Raw genomic sequence first — 15718 nt, 5'->3', positions numbered from 1 at the left:
AATGTGCCTTATATTCTTGTAGAATGGAGAGACAGCTCTCTACTGAGAGTAGTGGATACAGATACAGGTGTAATCAATTTAACTGGCTAGTCTTAAGAGAGCCAGCCTGAGACAGAGTAGATTGTTTAAAAGTTGAATGTAGAGCGTCTAATTGATGTTGATAGGCAGACTGTTTAGAATGGGTGGATGAGTGAATGGTTTGAAGAAGATGAATGGATATAAAGTTGGATGGAATTAGGAGGACTTATTTTGATACTGTTGTGCGCAGAGGATACAGGGGAACAGAATATGTAGTCTTCAGGGATATTGTAAAGCCTGAGAGAAACTGACAGTTGGTGCCCAGGTGGCTGACCAGCTGGAGTAAGATTCTAATTGCTGCCGTGATGTCATAATGAGCAATGTTAAGTCTATGGGGGAAATTGTAATAGTTTTTAACTAATAGTTTAAAAAGTATAAAAGTTACAAAGTTGAAAAATATAAAGCAGGCATGGCATAAGCAAGACCTACGCAACAACGTTTGAATGAAGTTTCTACGTTAAACGGTTGAAGCTGAATTGGCTGCGTTAGAAGAAGAAGTTTAATAATAACTAGAAATGCAATTCCAAGGAATTACCAGTGCATGAAAATGCAAAAATAGATAGATAATGTAGATATGGTTACTAAGGTGTAGCTAGGGTAAACATGGTGGTTGCATAGTTTACAGAGAGTTGATAGTGTGAAGGTAGACAGTTTAAAGATGAAACATTCCAGCTCTAACTTAACTAATGATTTCTATTCATGTTAAAATGTTGATTAGCTAACTTAGGTAATGATTTCTAATAGTTACGCTAAAAATGCTAATTATGCTAGCAATGCTAACTTTACTAACAATGCTAACCAGGTTGATTAGCTAACTTAACCGATGATTTCTAGCAGTAATGCTTAAAATGCTAACTATGCTAACAATGCTAAATTTGCTAACAATGCTAACCAGGTTGATTAGCTAACTTAGTTGATGATTTTTTGCAGTTATGCTAAAAATGCTAACTATGCTAACAATGCTAACCATGCTAATTAGCTAACTTGCTAGTGAGGACTTTTATTTTGAAACATTTGTTGCTAGGGTATCCATGGTGGCCACTATCAGGAAACAAGAAGTTACTGCAGTATAATCATGTTGGTTGCTATGGAAACGGTCATAAACACTTAATTTTAATGGTTGCTATGTTGGTTGCTAGGTACACGGAGGTTTCATATAGTTGACTGGAGGCATAGTGGATGATAACTGACAGTTGGAATGGTTGAACAGTTCAATAGTTGAGTAGTTTCAATGGTTAAATGATTTAATAGTGTATTATTGCAGTGAGGACTTTTATTTTGAAACAGTTGTGGACAGAGGAAGTAGTGAAACAGGATCTGTAGTATTAATGAGATTGTATGCTTAAAGCCTGAGACAGAAGGTGCCTCTCATAGCGTTTACGCGTCCTCTCTCGCTCCTCACTGATCTACATAAAGAATGATGGAGCGGCAACAATGGGATAGTCTAGCCCTTCTTCTATCTTTCTTTATGTAGATCATTGAGGATCGAGGAGCGAGGGAGGACATATAAACGCTGCTTGAGAGGGACCCACAGTAAATACTTTAAAAGTTGTATGTAGATAGTCTAATTAATGTTGATAGACAGAATGTTTAATGGATGTTGATAGGCAGATTGTTTAATAGATATTGATTGACAGTTTAATGGGTGGATGAGTGAATGGTCTGAAGAAGATGAGTGGATAGAAGGTTGGATGGAATGTGCCTTATATTCTTGTTAAGAGAGACACTGATACAGCTCTCTGAGAGTAGTTGACACAGGTGTAATCAATTTAACTGGCTAGTCTTAAGAGAGCCAGAGTACTCTTAAAGCCTGAGACAGAGTAAATAATTTAAAAGTTGAATGTAGATAGTCTAATTAATGTTGATAGACAGAGAGTTTAATGGATGTTGATAGACAGATTGTTTAATAGATGTTGATAGACAGTTTAATGGGTGGATGAGTGAATGGTCTGAAGAAGATGAATGGATAGAATGTTGGATGGAATGTGCCTTATATTCTTGTAGAATGGAGAGACACAGCTCTCTACTGAGAGTAGTGAATACAGATACAGGTGTAATCAATTTAACTGGCTAGTCTTAAGAGAGCCAGCCTGAGACAGAGTAGATTGTTTAAAAGTTCAATGTAGAGCGTCTAATTGATGTTGTTGATAGGCAGACTGTTTAGAATGGGTGGATGAGTGAATGGTTTGAAGAAGATGAATGGATATAAAGTTGGATGGAATTAGGAGGACTTATTTTGATACTGTTGTGCGCAGAGGATACAGGGGAACAGAATAGTCTTCAGAGAGATTGTAAAGCCTGAGAGAAACTGACAGTTGGTGCCCAGGTGGCCGGCCACCTGGCCTAAGATTCTAATTGCTGCCGTGATGTCATAATGAGCAATGTTAAGTCTATGGGGGAAATTGTAATAGTTTTTAACTAATAGTTTAAAAAGTATAAAAGTTACAAAGTTGAAAAATATAAAGCAGGCATGGCATAAGCAAGACCTACGCAACAACGTTTGAATGAAGTTTCTACGTTAAACGGTTGAAGCTGAATTGGCTGCGTTAGAAGAAGAAGTTTAATAACTAGAAATGCAATTCCAAGGAATTACCAGTGCATGAAAATGCAGAAATAGATAGATAATGTAGATATGGTTACTAAGGTGTAGCTAGGGTAAACATGGTGGTTGCATAGTTTACAGAGAGTTGATAGTGTGAAGGTAGACTGTTTAAAGATGAAACATTCCAGTTCTAACTTAACTAATGATTTCTATTCATGTTAAAATGTTGATTAGCTAACTAAGCTAATGATTTCTAGCAGTTACGCTAAAAATGCTAATTATGCTAGCAATGCTAACTTTACTAACAATGCTAACCAGGTTGATTAGCTAACTTAACCAATGATTTCTAGCAGCAATGCTAAAAATGCTAACTATGCTAACAATGCTAAATTTGCTAACAATGCTAACCAGGTTGATTAGCTAACTTAGTTGATGATTTTTTGCAGTTATGCTAAAAATGCTAACTATGCTAACAATGCTAACTATGCTAACCATGCTAACTAGCTAACTTGCTAGTGAGGACTTTTATTTTGAAACATTTGTTGCTAGGGTATCCATGGTGGCCACTATCAGGAAACAAGAAGTTACTGCAGTATAATCATGTTGGTTGCTATGGAAACGGTCATAAACGCTTAATTTTAATGGTTGCTATGTTGGTTGCTAGGTACATGGAGGTTTCATGTAGTTGACTGGAGGCATAGTGGATGATAACTGACAGTTGGAATGGTTGAACAGTTCAATAGTTGAGTAGTTTCAATGGTTAAATGATTTAATAGTGTATTATTGCAGTGAGGACTTTTATTTTGAAACAGTTGTGGACAGAGGAAACAGTTAACAGGATATGTAGTCTTCTGAGAGACTGTATGCTTAAAGCCAGAGAAACTGACAGTTGGTGCCCAGGTGGCCGGCCACCTGGCCTAAGATTCTAATTGCTGCCGTGATGTCATAATGAGCAATGTTAAGTCTATGGGGGGAATTGTAATAGTTTTTAACTAATAGTTTAAAAAGTATAAAAGTTACAAAGTTGAAAAATACAAAGCAGGCATGGCATAAGCAAGACCTACGCAACAACGTTTGAATGAAGTTTCTACGTTAAACGGTTGAAGCTGAATTGCGTGCGTTAGAAGAAGAATAATAATAAGAAGAAGAAGAAGAAGACCGAGGAAGAACAGTACAGTGCATTTTCATGCACTGTAATAAGAAGACTTGGAATAACAGTACAGTGCATTTTCATGCACTGTAATTAGACTATCTACATACAAGTATTTACTGTGGGTGCCTCTCAAGCAGCGTTTATATGTCCTCACTCGCTCCTCGGGCCTCGATCCTCAATGATCTACATAAAGAAAGATAGAAGGGCTAGACTATCCCATTGTTGCCGCTCCATCATTCTTTATGTAGATCAGTGAATTGTCAATTGTTTCCTCTGTCCACAACTGTTTCAAAATAAAAGTCCTCACTGCAATAATACACCATTAAATCATTTAACCATTGAAACTACTCAACTATTGAACTGTTCAACCATTCCAACTGTCAGTTATCATCCACTATGCCTCCAGTCAACCACATGAAACCTCCATGTACCTAGCAACCAACATAGCAACCATTAAAATTAAGCGTTTATGACCGTTTCCATAGCAACCAACATGATTATACTGCAGTAACTTCTTGTTTCCTGATAGTGGCCACCATGGATACCCTAGCAACAAATGTTTCAAAATAAAAGTCCTCATTAGCAAGTTAGCTAGTTAGCATAGTTAGCATTTTTAGCATAACTGCAAAAAATCATCAACTAAGTTAGCTTATCAACCTGGTTAGCATTGTTAGCATATTTAGCATAGTTAGCATTTTTAGCATTACTGCTAGAAATCATCGGTTAAGTTAGCTAATCAACCTGGTTAGCATTGTTAGTAAAGTTAGCATTGCTAGCATAATTAGCATTTTTAGCGTAACTGCTAGAAATCATTAGCTAAGTTAGCTAATCAACATTTTAACATGAATAGAAATCATTAATTAAGTTAGAACTGGAATGTTTCAGCTTTAAACTGTCTACCTTCACACTATCAACTCTCTGTAAACTATGCAACCACCATGTTTACCCTAGCTACACCTTAGTAGCCATATCTACATTATCGATCTATTTTTGCATTTTCATGCACTGGTAATTCCTTGGAATTGCATTTCTAGTTCTTCTTCTAACGCACGCAATTCAGCTTCAACCGCTTAACGTAGAAACTCCATTCAAATTTTGACGCGTAGGTCTTACTTACGCGATGTGGGCTTTGTATTTTTCAACTTTGTAACTTTTATACTTTTTAAACTATTAGTTAAAAACTATTACAATTTCCCCCATAGACTTAACATGGCTCATTATGACATCACGGCAGCAATTAGAATGTTACCCCAGCTGGTCAGCCACCTGGCCACCAACTGTCAGTTTCTCTCAGGCTTTACAATCTCTCTGAAGACTACATATTCTGTTCCCCTGTATCCTCTGCGCACAACAGTATCAAAATAAGTCCTCCTAATTCCATCCAACTTTATATCCATTCATCTTCTTCAAACCATTCACTCATCCACCCATTCTAAACAGTCTACCTATCAACAACATCAATTAGACGCTCTACATTGAACTTTTAAACAATCTACTCTGTCTCAGGCTGGCTCTCTTAAGACTAGCCAGTTAAATTGATTAGCCTACACCTGTATCTGTATCCACTACTCTCAGTAGAGAGCTGTGTCTCTCCATTCTACAAGAATATAAGGCACATTCCATCCAACATTCTATCCATTCATCTTCTCCAGACCATTCACTCATCCACCCATTAAACTGTCTATCAACATCTATTAAACAATCTGTCTATCAACATCCATTAAACTCTCTGTCTATCAACATTAATTAGACTATCTACATTCAACTTTTAAATTATTTACTCTGTCTCAGGCTTTAAGAGTACTCTGGCTCTCTTAAGACTAGCCAGTTAAATTGATTACACCTGTGTCAACTACTCTCAGAGAGCTGTATCAGTGTCTCTTAACAAGAATATAAGGCACATTCCATCCAACCTTCTATCCATTCATCTTCTTCAGACCATTCACTCATCCACCCATTAAACTGTCAATCAATATCTATTAAACAATCTGCCTATCAACATCCATTAAACATTCTATCTATCAACATTAATTAGACTATCTACATACAACTTTTAAAGTATTTACTGTGGGTCCCTCTCAAGCAGCGTTTATATGTCCTCCCTCGCTCCTCGATCCTCAATGATCTACATAAAGAAAGATAGAAGAAGGGCTAGACTATCCCATTGTTGCCGCTCCATCATTCTTTATGTAGATCAGTGAGGAGCGAGAGAGGACGCGTAAACGCTATGAGAGGCACCTTCTGTCTCAGGCTTTAAGCATACAATCTCATTAAGACTACAGATCCTGTTTCACTACTTCCTCTGTCCACAACTGTTTCAAAATAAAGGTCCTCACTGCAATAATACACTATTAAATCATTTAACCATTGAAACTACTCAACTATTGAACTGTTCAACCATTCCAACTGTCAGTTATCATCCACTATGCCTCCAGTCAACTACATGAAACCTCCATGTACCTAGCAACCAACATAGCAACCATTTAAAATTAAGTGTTTATGACCGTTTCCATAGCAACCAACATGATTATACTGCAGTAACTTCTTGTTTCCTGATAGTGGCCACCATGGATACCCAAGCAACAAATGTTTCAAAATAAAAGTCCTCACTAGCAAGTTAGCTAGTTAGCATGGTTAGCATAGTTAGCATTGTTAGCATAGTTAGCATTTTTAGCATAACTGCAAAAAATCATCAACTAAGTTAGCTAATCAACCTGGTTAGCATTGTTAGCAAATTTAGCATTGTTAGCTAGCATTTTTAACATTACTGCCAGAAATCATCGGTTAAGTTAGCTAATCAACCTGGTTAGCATTGCTAGCATAATAAGCATTTTTAGCGTAACTGCTAGAAATCATTAGCTAAGTTAGCTAATCAACATTTTAACATGAATAGAAATCATTAGTTAAGTTAGAACTGGAACGTTTCATCTTTAAACTGTCTACCTTCACACTATCAACTCTCTGTAAACTATGCAACCACCATGTTTACCCTAGCTACATCTTAGTAACCATATCTACATTATCTATCTATTTTTGCATTTTCATGCACTGGTAATTCCTTGGAATTGCATTTCTAGTTTAATATTGATGTCGTTGTGAGTCGCTTTGGATAAAAGCATCTGCTAAGAACCACAAACATAAACATGAGAGAAGCATGAAAACTTGTGTAAACAAGATATTGTGTATCTGCATATAATATCCCCTGCCATGTGCCGTCTGTGGGGCCTGAAGCTACTGTGCGGGACCGGACGACGCCCTCAGGTGAGGCACCTGGGCACATGGGCAGCACGTGCGGTGTGAATGCCCTGGCACCTGCAGTGTGGTGTGGAGTGGAGTGTGGTGGTCTGGTGCACTGCGCTCACCTCCATGAGAATCTGCAGGAGCTGCACACAGGCGCCAAAGAATGAGGTCATCGCACTGTCTCCCATGCCCACGTCCTACACACACACACGCACACACACACACACACACACACACACACACACACACACACACACACACACACACACACACACACACACACACACACACACACACACACACACACACACACACACACACACACACACACACACACACACACACACACACACACACACACACACACACACACACACACACACACAGAGAAACACACACAGAGACACACAGAGACACACACACACACAGTTCTTCATCATTCTACACCAGGGACTAGTCAATGAGAGCCTAATTAAGGATGCAACTAATTAGTGTGACTTTATTCGTGACTGTGTCTGCAATTAAACAGGCAGCGATGAAACACACTTTCAGACAGCCTGCTAATTAAGTCAGGAGGCGTCATCATATTACACCTGACATTTAACAGACACACACACACACACACACACACACACACACACACTCACACTCACACTCACACTCACACTCACACTCACACTCACACTCACACTCACACTCACACTCACACACACAAAAAGACACACACACACACACACACACAAATCCATGCAATTACTCACTCGTCTGCAGAGTCTGTCTTTAGGAGCTTTTCCAACCTAATGAAAAGACAAAACAATGAAGGTGCCACACATTAGGCCAAAACAATCGATGGTTTCCCTAGTCAGACAGACCCATCCCTGTTCACATAAACGCATACACGACCCGAGACACGCACAGACACACCAACACGCCACAACAGCCCTTAGCTCTCACCTTTTCCATTAGAAAAGCCGCTGCGGAATAGCGCTTCACAATGAAGGTGGTCCACATCATCAATGCAATACCTACAAGAGCACGCACACATTGGAAAGACATTTGTGCATCGCACACACACACACACACACACACTCCTGATCAATCTGATACTTAAGTCATTGTGATGTGGTAGTCATGGTAACTCACCCAACTGTATGTGAGAACTGGAAATCATCTTGAGGTGCTCAACTGAAAACTCCAGATTTTTACCCACCTGCAGACAAACACATGAGTACACTTCTGAGTACATGGGCTCATCATATACGCGTATTTCTGGATGGATGGACCAGTCTCATTCTACATTTGGAATCATATGTGTGTATATGTGTGTGTGTTTGTGCGTGCTTATGTATTCTATGGTGTGTATCCATATCCATATGTGTGTGTGTGTGTGTGTGTGTGTGTGTGTCGGTGTGTCCTCCGTGGTGTATATCTAAGTGCGTGTGTGTGTACCTCTGGGTCCTTGTTCCACTGTACCACATACTCCCAGCAGCAGTGTGCGAAGAGCAAGTCAGGGGAAAGGGAGTCTGGAAATCGCTGACACACACACAGCAGCAGCTCTGACACACACACACACACACACACACACACACACACACACACACACATTCTCATTAATATAATTTAATGTCACATTTGAACAGAGGCACAGAAAGAGCCCAAATAGACTGAATATAATACGGTATAACCACAACACACACACACACACACACACACACACACACACACACACACACACACACACTCACTCACACACTCACACACTCACACACTCACACACTCACACACTCACACACTCACACACTCACACACACTCACACACTCACACACTCACACACTCACACACTCACACACTCACACACTCACACACTCACACACACTCCGTCCTACTGACCTTCTATCCTGTGCTGGAGTGTGTTGTCGGCGCTGTTGTTGGCGCTGTTGTCGGCGCTGTCCTGCGGCGTGCGCTCCGTGGGCTGCTCCGGGTCGGCCGTCTGGCCCCTCCTCTGCAGGACGTCCCGCAGCGCGGCGGGGGCCAGCGCCTGTCTGAACAGCACCTTGGCCACGCTGTCCGCCACACCACCTGGGGGAGCACAGCACCATGACCTGACACGGCAGCAGGGGGGACGTACTGGATGCAGTATCCAGAGATGGGAAGCCCGGCTTCAACAAGTAAAAGTCCTGTCACATATTGGCTCTCTAACCATTCAGTAAAAACCAGCTGAATCTTATTAGCTCAACTCTTCAGCCAGGTGGATAAGCTAATTAGTGAAATCACCTGTTTTAGGCCAACAGGCAGAACCAATACACTCTATGACTTATTTACAGTGGAGCATTAGTTGTGCTGTAACGGCATCTTCTGTTCTCTTACATTCTGATTCGAACACTGAATATCTTGTTTACCGAAAAATAACAATTTCAACACACGCATAAATCCTTCTTTATCATAACGTGCTGTGTCATTAGGTGCAACACCCAACTGGGTCCGAATAGAAACACTAATTACACTAACAATAGTGGTGGCTACAGAAACACTTGGCTTCACCGGAAATAAATAAGCCAGGTCAAGAGCTTTGTGTACATCGAGTGGATACACGGTAGGACATTTACTTCCTGAAGTCAGGTTTCCCCATCTCTGATGCAGGGTGCAGATGCATCATTTCACTGCACACACCAGGGCTGCTGGATTACAGGCATGCTACACCAGACACGTAACTGAAGCATTCAGATCGTGCAGCCTATGCTGCACCAATTAGCTTTCACTAATTCATGGAACTGGCAACACCAGATCATGTGATAGTGGCGTGAACATTCGAAACAATTTGCTTTTTACTAACTTTTTTTACGCACTGCGCCAGCACCCTGTGCGAATGGTCCATTTGGTGCTGTGTGCTTTCACATCTTATTCACATCTTGTGTGTAGCATGCCTACATATTCAGTGAGTTTGTAACAAGCTGAATGTGTGTGTGTGTGTGTGTGTGTGTGTGTGTGTGTGTGTACCTCTGCCGCTCTCCAGTAGTGTTTTGACTGAGCAGCGCGGCGTGGCGCCCCCTGGTGAGCCCTGAGGGGAGGGCAGGCTGAGCAGCGTCTGCAGGGCCAGAGCGTCCTCCAGCTGCCGCACACACACCACCCACTGCTCCAGCTCCAGAGACACCGCCACCCAGTCCGACTGGAACTAACACACACACACACACACACACACACACACACACACACACACACACACACACACACACACACACACACACACACACACACACACACAGAGGTTTGAATTAAATTCACACTAACAGCTACTCAAGTTCTAACAACATAACCTTCCAGTCTGACTGGAACTAACATGCACGCACAGGTTTAAATTCACACCACCAGCTACTCAAGTTCCTTAGCCTTCAAGTCTGACCCTCTGTACTTGCTCCAACACAATAAACCATCCCACACACACAAACCTTGCTTTCAGCTAGGCTGGTGATGGAGCTCTTGGCAGCGCGGTGAGCCACCAGGGCCGCCAGCAGGGCGGCGCCAGAGTTCTCCGACTGCACACACACCGTCCGCACCTGCTGCCACCACGGACACACACACTGGCCGTCCCACGACTCCTCCACAGCACCTGAGAGAGACAGAGACAGTTACTGTCTTTCAGTGAATGCAACCCACATCATAAACCATTAACAAATGATGGACTACCATTTCACTGGTAAATCCAAAAGGAAAACATAATGTTTGGTTACATAAACAGCTTGAGAAAGCTTAGAACAGCAGTACTATATTGAGTGATTGACACACACACACACACACACACACACACACCTTTCATTGCGCTGAGTCTGGTCAGCAGTGTGTGGAGGTTCTTGACAGTGTCAGGCTGTTTCAGCACCTCCTTCTCTCTGCTTAACCACACGCTCAGCAGGAGAGTCTAGGAGAAAACACACACATACACACACACAACGTCATGCAATTAGTGCATCTGGTAACAATAACATGCCATTAAGCTGTATTGACAGAGTAACACAATTGTGTGTTAGTAAGTGTAAACACGTGCACACGCGCACACACACACACACACACACACACACACACACACACACACAGACAGACACACACACACACTCACCAGAAGATTCTGTGGGCTGATTTTGCTCTCCTGGAGTGTGTCACACACTTTCTGTATGGGACTCTGACCAGACACACAGCCCCAGAGCAGGAAGCTCCCTGCACAACAAAAAATCAACACACACACACACACACACACACTTAAACAATCATATCGCTTTCAACACACAGTGTATGCACAACTATACCACCAGAGACAAAAGTAGTGACTTCAATTTGAGAGAGAGAGAGAGAGAGAGTGTGTGTGTGTGTCTTACCCAGAGGTGAGTTGTCACTCTGATGCCCCTGGACAATTTTTATAGCCTCCCCGTCACATTCCATCAGTGACAGGAAGTCCCGGACAGGAAGTGGGCCAGATTCCTGAGCGAATGAGACGGAGGGGCGGGACGTAAGCTCGGCATAACGCTGCAGGATTGGGCTGACGCGAGCCAGGTCCTCCTCAATGCCTGGAGATGTCTCCTGAGAAGACAGAATAGACCCTAACGTAAGACCATGTCTATATGTGACTGTGTGTGTGTGTGTCTCTGTGTGTGTGTGTGTGTGTGTGTGTGTGTGTGTGTGTGTGTGTGCGAATATGTCTATGTGACTGTGTGTGTGTGACTCCGTGTGTGTGTGTGTGTCTGTGTGTGTGTGTGTGTGTGTGTGTGTGTGTGTGTGTGCGCGACTATGTCTATGTGACTGTGTGTGTGTGACTCTGTGTGTGTGTGTGTGTTTGTGTGTGACTATGTGTATGACCATGTCTATATGTGACTGTGTGTGACTGTGTGTGTGTGTGTGTGTGTGTGTATGACCATGTCTATATGTGACTGTGTGTGTGTGTGTGTGTGTGTGACTTACACACTCCTCCTCAGTGGCCTCTGTGTGAAGGAGCTGGATGTGTGAGTAGAGCTGCAGGAGCTTGAGCTGGGAGGAGCAGAGCTGGAGGAGAGACTCATCTACCGCCTCTGGATCTGTTGCACACACACACACACACACACACACACACACACACACACACACACACACACACACACACACACACACACACACACACACACACACACACACACACACACACACACACACACACACACACACACACACACACACACACACACACACACACACACACACACACACACACACACACACACACACACACACACATACACACACACACACACAAGGTTTAAATTTACACCACCAATTACTTCTAACAACATAGCCTTCTAGTCTGACTGTAACACATACACACACACACCACATACCACATACACACACACACACACACATGAATAAAGACCAGCCGGCCGTGACACCAAAGTCTGTATTAGGCATGGACTCTAAAGAATGTGCACACCTAGGTCCTTCAGGCTGTCCAATAGAGCGCGTGTGACGTTGGCGAGGCAGGAGACCGGGGCATTCTTATTGGCCAGCAAGGACTCCAAAGCCTGTGCACACAAACACATTATCAAAGCAAAGTTTGTTCTGTCAGAGTCTGTTCGTCCATCTTCTGCATGATCGTTCAGCGCTGAATCAGCGGGCGGGGTGTGTGGGGGGCATCACCTGTTTTTTGATGGCAGGGTGTTTGATGTCCAGGATCACGCTTTGAGCCTCAGTCTCCAGCAGATCTGTGTGAGAGAACACAACACACCAGTTAGCTACTCACACACTTCAGAGGGAGTCTATCGCTGGTGGTGGTTTATGTGTGTGTGTGTGTGTGTGTGTGGTTTGGTGTGTTTGGTGTGTGTGTTTTGGGTGTGTGTTCTGTGTGTGGTTTGGTGGGTTAACGCTGTGGAAATGTTTGGCGGTGGACGGCAGGGCTCACTGACCGGGGTCGACCTCTTTGCTCTTGAGCAGCATGGTGAGTCTCTTGAGGAGGTGCATGTCCTTGGCACGCTCACTCTTCTTATCACTGGAGCCAGAACACACACACACACACACACACACACACACACACACACACACACACACACACACACAATCTTTAATTACACACAACTAAACAATGTCACAGTACACAGAGAGGACCAATGTATGGCGTGGGCCAGGTGATCTGTGTGTGTGTGTGTGCGTGTTTGAGTGGGAGAGCTAAATAGAGTGAGAGAGAGAGAGAAAGAGAGAGAGAGATAAAGAAAGAAAGAGAGGTTATCTGACAGCCAAAGGTGCTTTCAACTTCGCAAACAAAGGCAAAGAAGTGTCTGTTTGCATTGAGCTCTACACGAATGTCTGCAAACACTCGCAAACAGTTTGAGGAGATCATTCTCAAGGAACATACAGTGGAGCTGGATGAAGGGTTACCGTCAAAATGGAATGTTCCCACCAAATCATTCACTGCCACTGTTTCCTGGATTTGAATGCACCTCATGTGGAAAGGCATGGTGACCGTGCGCCCCCAGTGGTGTGTGTGTGTGTGTGTGTGGGTGTGTGATTACCTGAGCGCCAGGTGGAAAGGGATGGTGACTGTGCGCAGGACTCCAGTGGTGGGGTCCAGCAGACACACCTGCTGGGTGTGAAGTTGCCAGCCCTGAGACGTTACACTGTTCACACCCATCAGCCTGTAGCCTCCATACAGCAGCCTGACACACACACACACAAACACATTTACATTAACAACAGTATAAAGGTGATATAGTACAGTACATCACAGTAACCATATATTTGTTCAAATAATTGTCAAAATATATGTACACTACTTAGTTCACTACAGTACATACCACGTGTGTATTCTGGTAACGAATGGTTTGTGTGTTTGCTACTGTAAATGAGGGCTGAGCAGGCTTAGTTTTTGCGCTAGTTTTTCCTCATTGTTTCATATATGTGAGGGTATTTTGGGGTTGCGGCACTGTGTGCGTTCACATGGTGCTGTGTGTGTGTGTGTGTGTGTGTGTGTGTACCTGCAGTGTTTGCCCACGTTGAAGGCGCCCACACGGGGCCCATGCTGAGTGCCCCACACCTCCAGGATGCCCCGCCGCGGCGCATAGATGACCAGGAACTGGGCGTGGCGTCGGGGGAGGGAGGGGGAGGACAGCTCACGCTCCCCCCGCGCCTCTGAGACCTGGACCCATCCCAGCTGAGCATCACGGTAGCCTGCGCACATGGATAGGAGGACTTAGTGTAATCAACAGGCAAATTCACACCTTTCTGAGGTGCTGATCAAGTTCAGACAAACACACACACACACAAACACACATACACACACAGTACTTTTGCTTTCAAAAATACCCAACCACCGACAAATGCAAATAAACATTCACACAGTGACAGTATGAGGGTTTAAGCAGAGCAGTTAGTAAAGTAAAGAGTCATTGTATATGACACATTAGAGCTTTGAACAAACTCCCATAAACACAAACACACACACACACACACACACACACACACACTGACCCTTCCACATGCGAATGGCAATGCCTCGGGTCACATCCAATAGTGTCACTCGGCCAAAGTCGTCCGTTACCCCTGCCAACGTGTTGCATGGCGACAGGCAGATGCTCTCTCCATGGCGACGAGAGTCAGGAAGGCCAAACCTGTGGGTGGTGAACAATGCCTTTGAAAAAACCTGCAGCACACACACATGCACACACAATGCACACACACACACACTTGCATAAACACATACAGAGCATTATGCAACCCGTGCAACCCATATACAAAACACACACAAACCAGTAACATAACCAATACAAATGCCCACGCTTCAAACACACTTTCATACCCAGCTGTCATTAACAAACATCATTTGTGCTTATTTTAGAAAAACTACACAGTTAATTAAAATCTTCCCAACTCATTAATAGCTTTAATTTATATATATGAATACTCTATCTACCAAAAATCCCCCAATGCACTGCCAATACAAATCGTCACACACAGCTTTATGCAACACATACAAATACTCTATAAAAAACCTATTACCTAACACACTGCTAGACACTCTAGATCCACAGACCCCACACACACACACACAGACTGTGTTACCTGACTGGCAGAGCGGTGGCTGGCTCCACCTTGGGCTTCTGCTTCTGTGCGGGCTCCTCCTCACTCTGCTTCTTCCAGCCCAGCCAGCCACTTGAGGAGCACGGGGGGTTAGAGAGGGAGAGCAGAGCAGTTTAAGGTGCTGAGAAACGCTCACACTAAAGGCCCATTCACACCAAGAACCATAACCGTAACTATAACCATAACCATAAAAACGTCCACACTGACCAACGATAAGTAAAGTCTCTCCCTATGTTAAATGAATGTGGTGGGTAAAATTTGATGGGTTTTAATTGGCCATTAGCTTTTTATCCTTCTCAAAATGGCTCTGAAAGCGATCCCCAATGATTTTCTTTTTCATGTTGTTATAGTTATAGTTTAGGTGTGAACGTTGTCATTCATATTAACCATAACAATAATTGTTTATGGCTATCGTTATAGTTATCGTCCTTGGTGTGAACGGTCATTAATGGAGGTAACAGAATAAGCAAGGTGTAGGGGTGCTGGTGTGCATATGGCTGTAATGACTGCACAGGTGAGTGGGAGATGCTGTGCATGCTTACCTGGCTGCGTTGAAGAGCGCTGATGTGAGTTTGCTGGCAACAGCCAGGGCCACATGGGACAGGAGAGGTTGAGA

General features: G+C 43.2%; 1 protein-coding gene across 1 annotated transcript in view; it reads right to left on the bottom strand.

The window, feature by feature from the left end:
- rab3gap2 (RAB3 GTPase activating protein subunit 2 (non-catalytic)) overlaps nt 1-15718 on the bottom strand; it is a 31945-nt gene that overhangs the window by 9835 nt on the left and 6392 nt on the right. Inside the window, exons 11-30 of the mRNA XM_062523772.1 lie at nt 15645-15718; nt 15085-15174; nt 14494-14633; nt 14001-14193; nt 13539-13682; nt 12936-13018; nt 12670-12734; nt 12464-12554; nt 11962-12074; nt 11382-11583; nt 11126-11223; nt 10822-10927; nt 10461-10621; nt 10012-10186; nt 8905-9093; nt 8463-8569; nt 8157-8223; nt 7968-8038; nt 7775-7810; nt 7136-7210 (exon numbers count right to left, since the gene is read on the bottom strand). The exon at nt 15645-15718 is cut by the window's right edge and continues 6 nt beyond it. Of these exons, the coding sequence (XP_062379756.1) occupies nt 7136-7210; nt 7775-7810; nt 7968-8038; nt 8157-8223; nt 8463-8569; nt 8905-9093; nt 10012-10186; nt 10461-10621; nt 10822-10927; nt 11126-11223; nt 11382-11583; nt 11962-12074; nt 12464-12554; nt 12670-12734; nt 12936-13018; nt 13539-13682; nt 14001-14193; nt 14494-14633; nt 15085-15174; nt 15645-15718 (2280 nt within the window). The remainder of the gene's footprint in view (nt 1-7135; nt 7211-7774; nt 7811-7967; nt 8039-8156; nt 8224-8462; nt 8570-8904; nt 9094-10011; nt 10187-10460; nt 10622-10821; nt 10928-11125; nt 11224-11381; nt 11584-11961; nt 12075-12463; nt 12555-12669; nt 12735-12935; nt 13019-13538; nt 13683-14000; nt 14194-14493; nt 14634-15084; nt 15175-15644) is intronic.

This window comes from Sardina pilchardus, chromosome 20 (genome assembly GCF_963854185.1).
Source record: "Sardina pilchardus chromosome 20, fSarPil1.1, whole genome shotgun sequence".
Lineage (NCBI taxonomy): Eukaryota > Metazoa > Chordata > Actinopteri > Clupeiformes > Clupeidae > Sardina > Sardina pilchardus.
The sequence above is the reverse complement of the archived record's forward strand: the minus strand, read 5'-3'. Positions and strand labels throughout refer to the sequence as shown.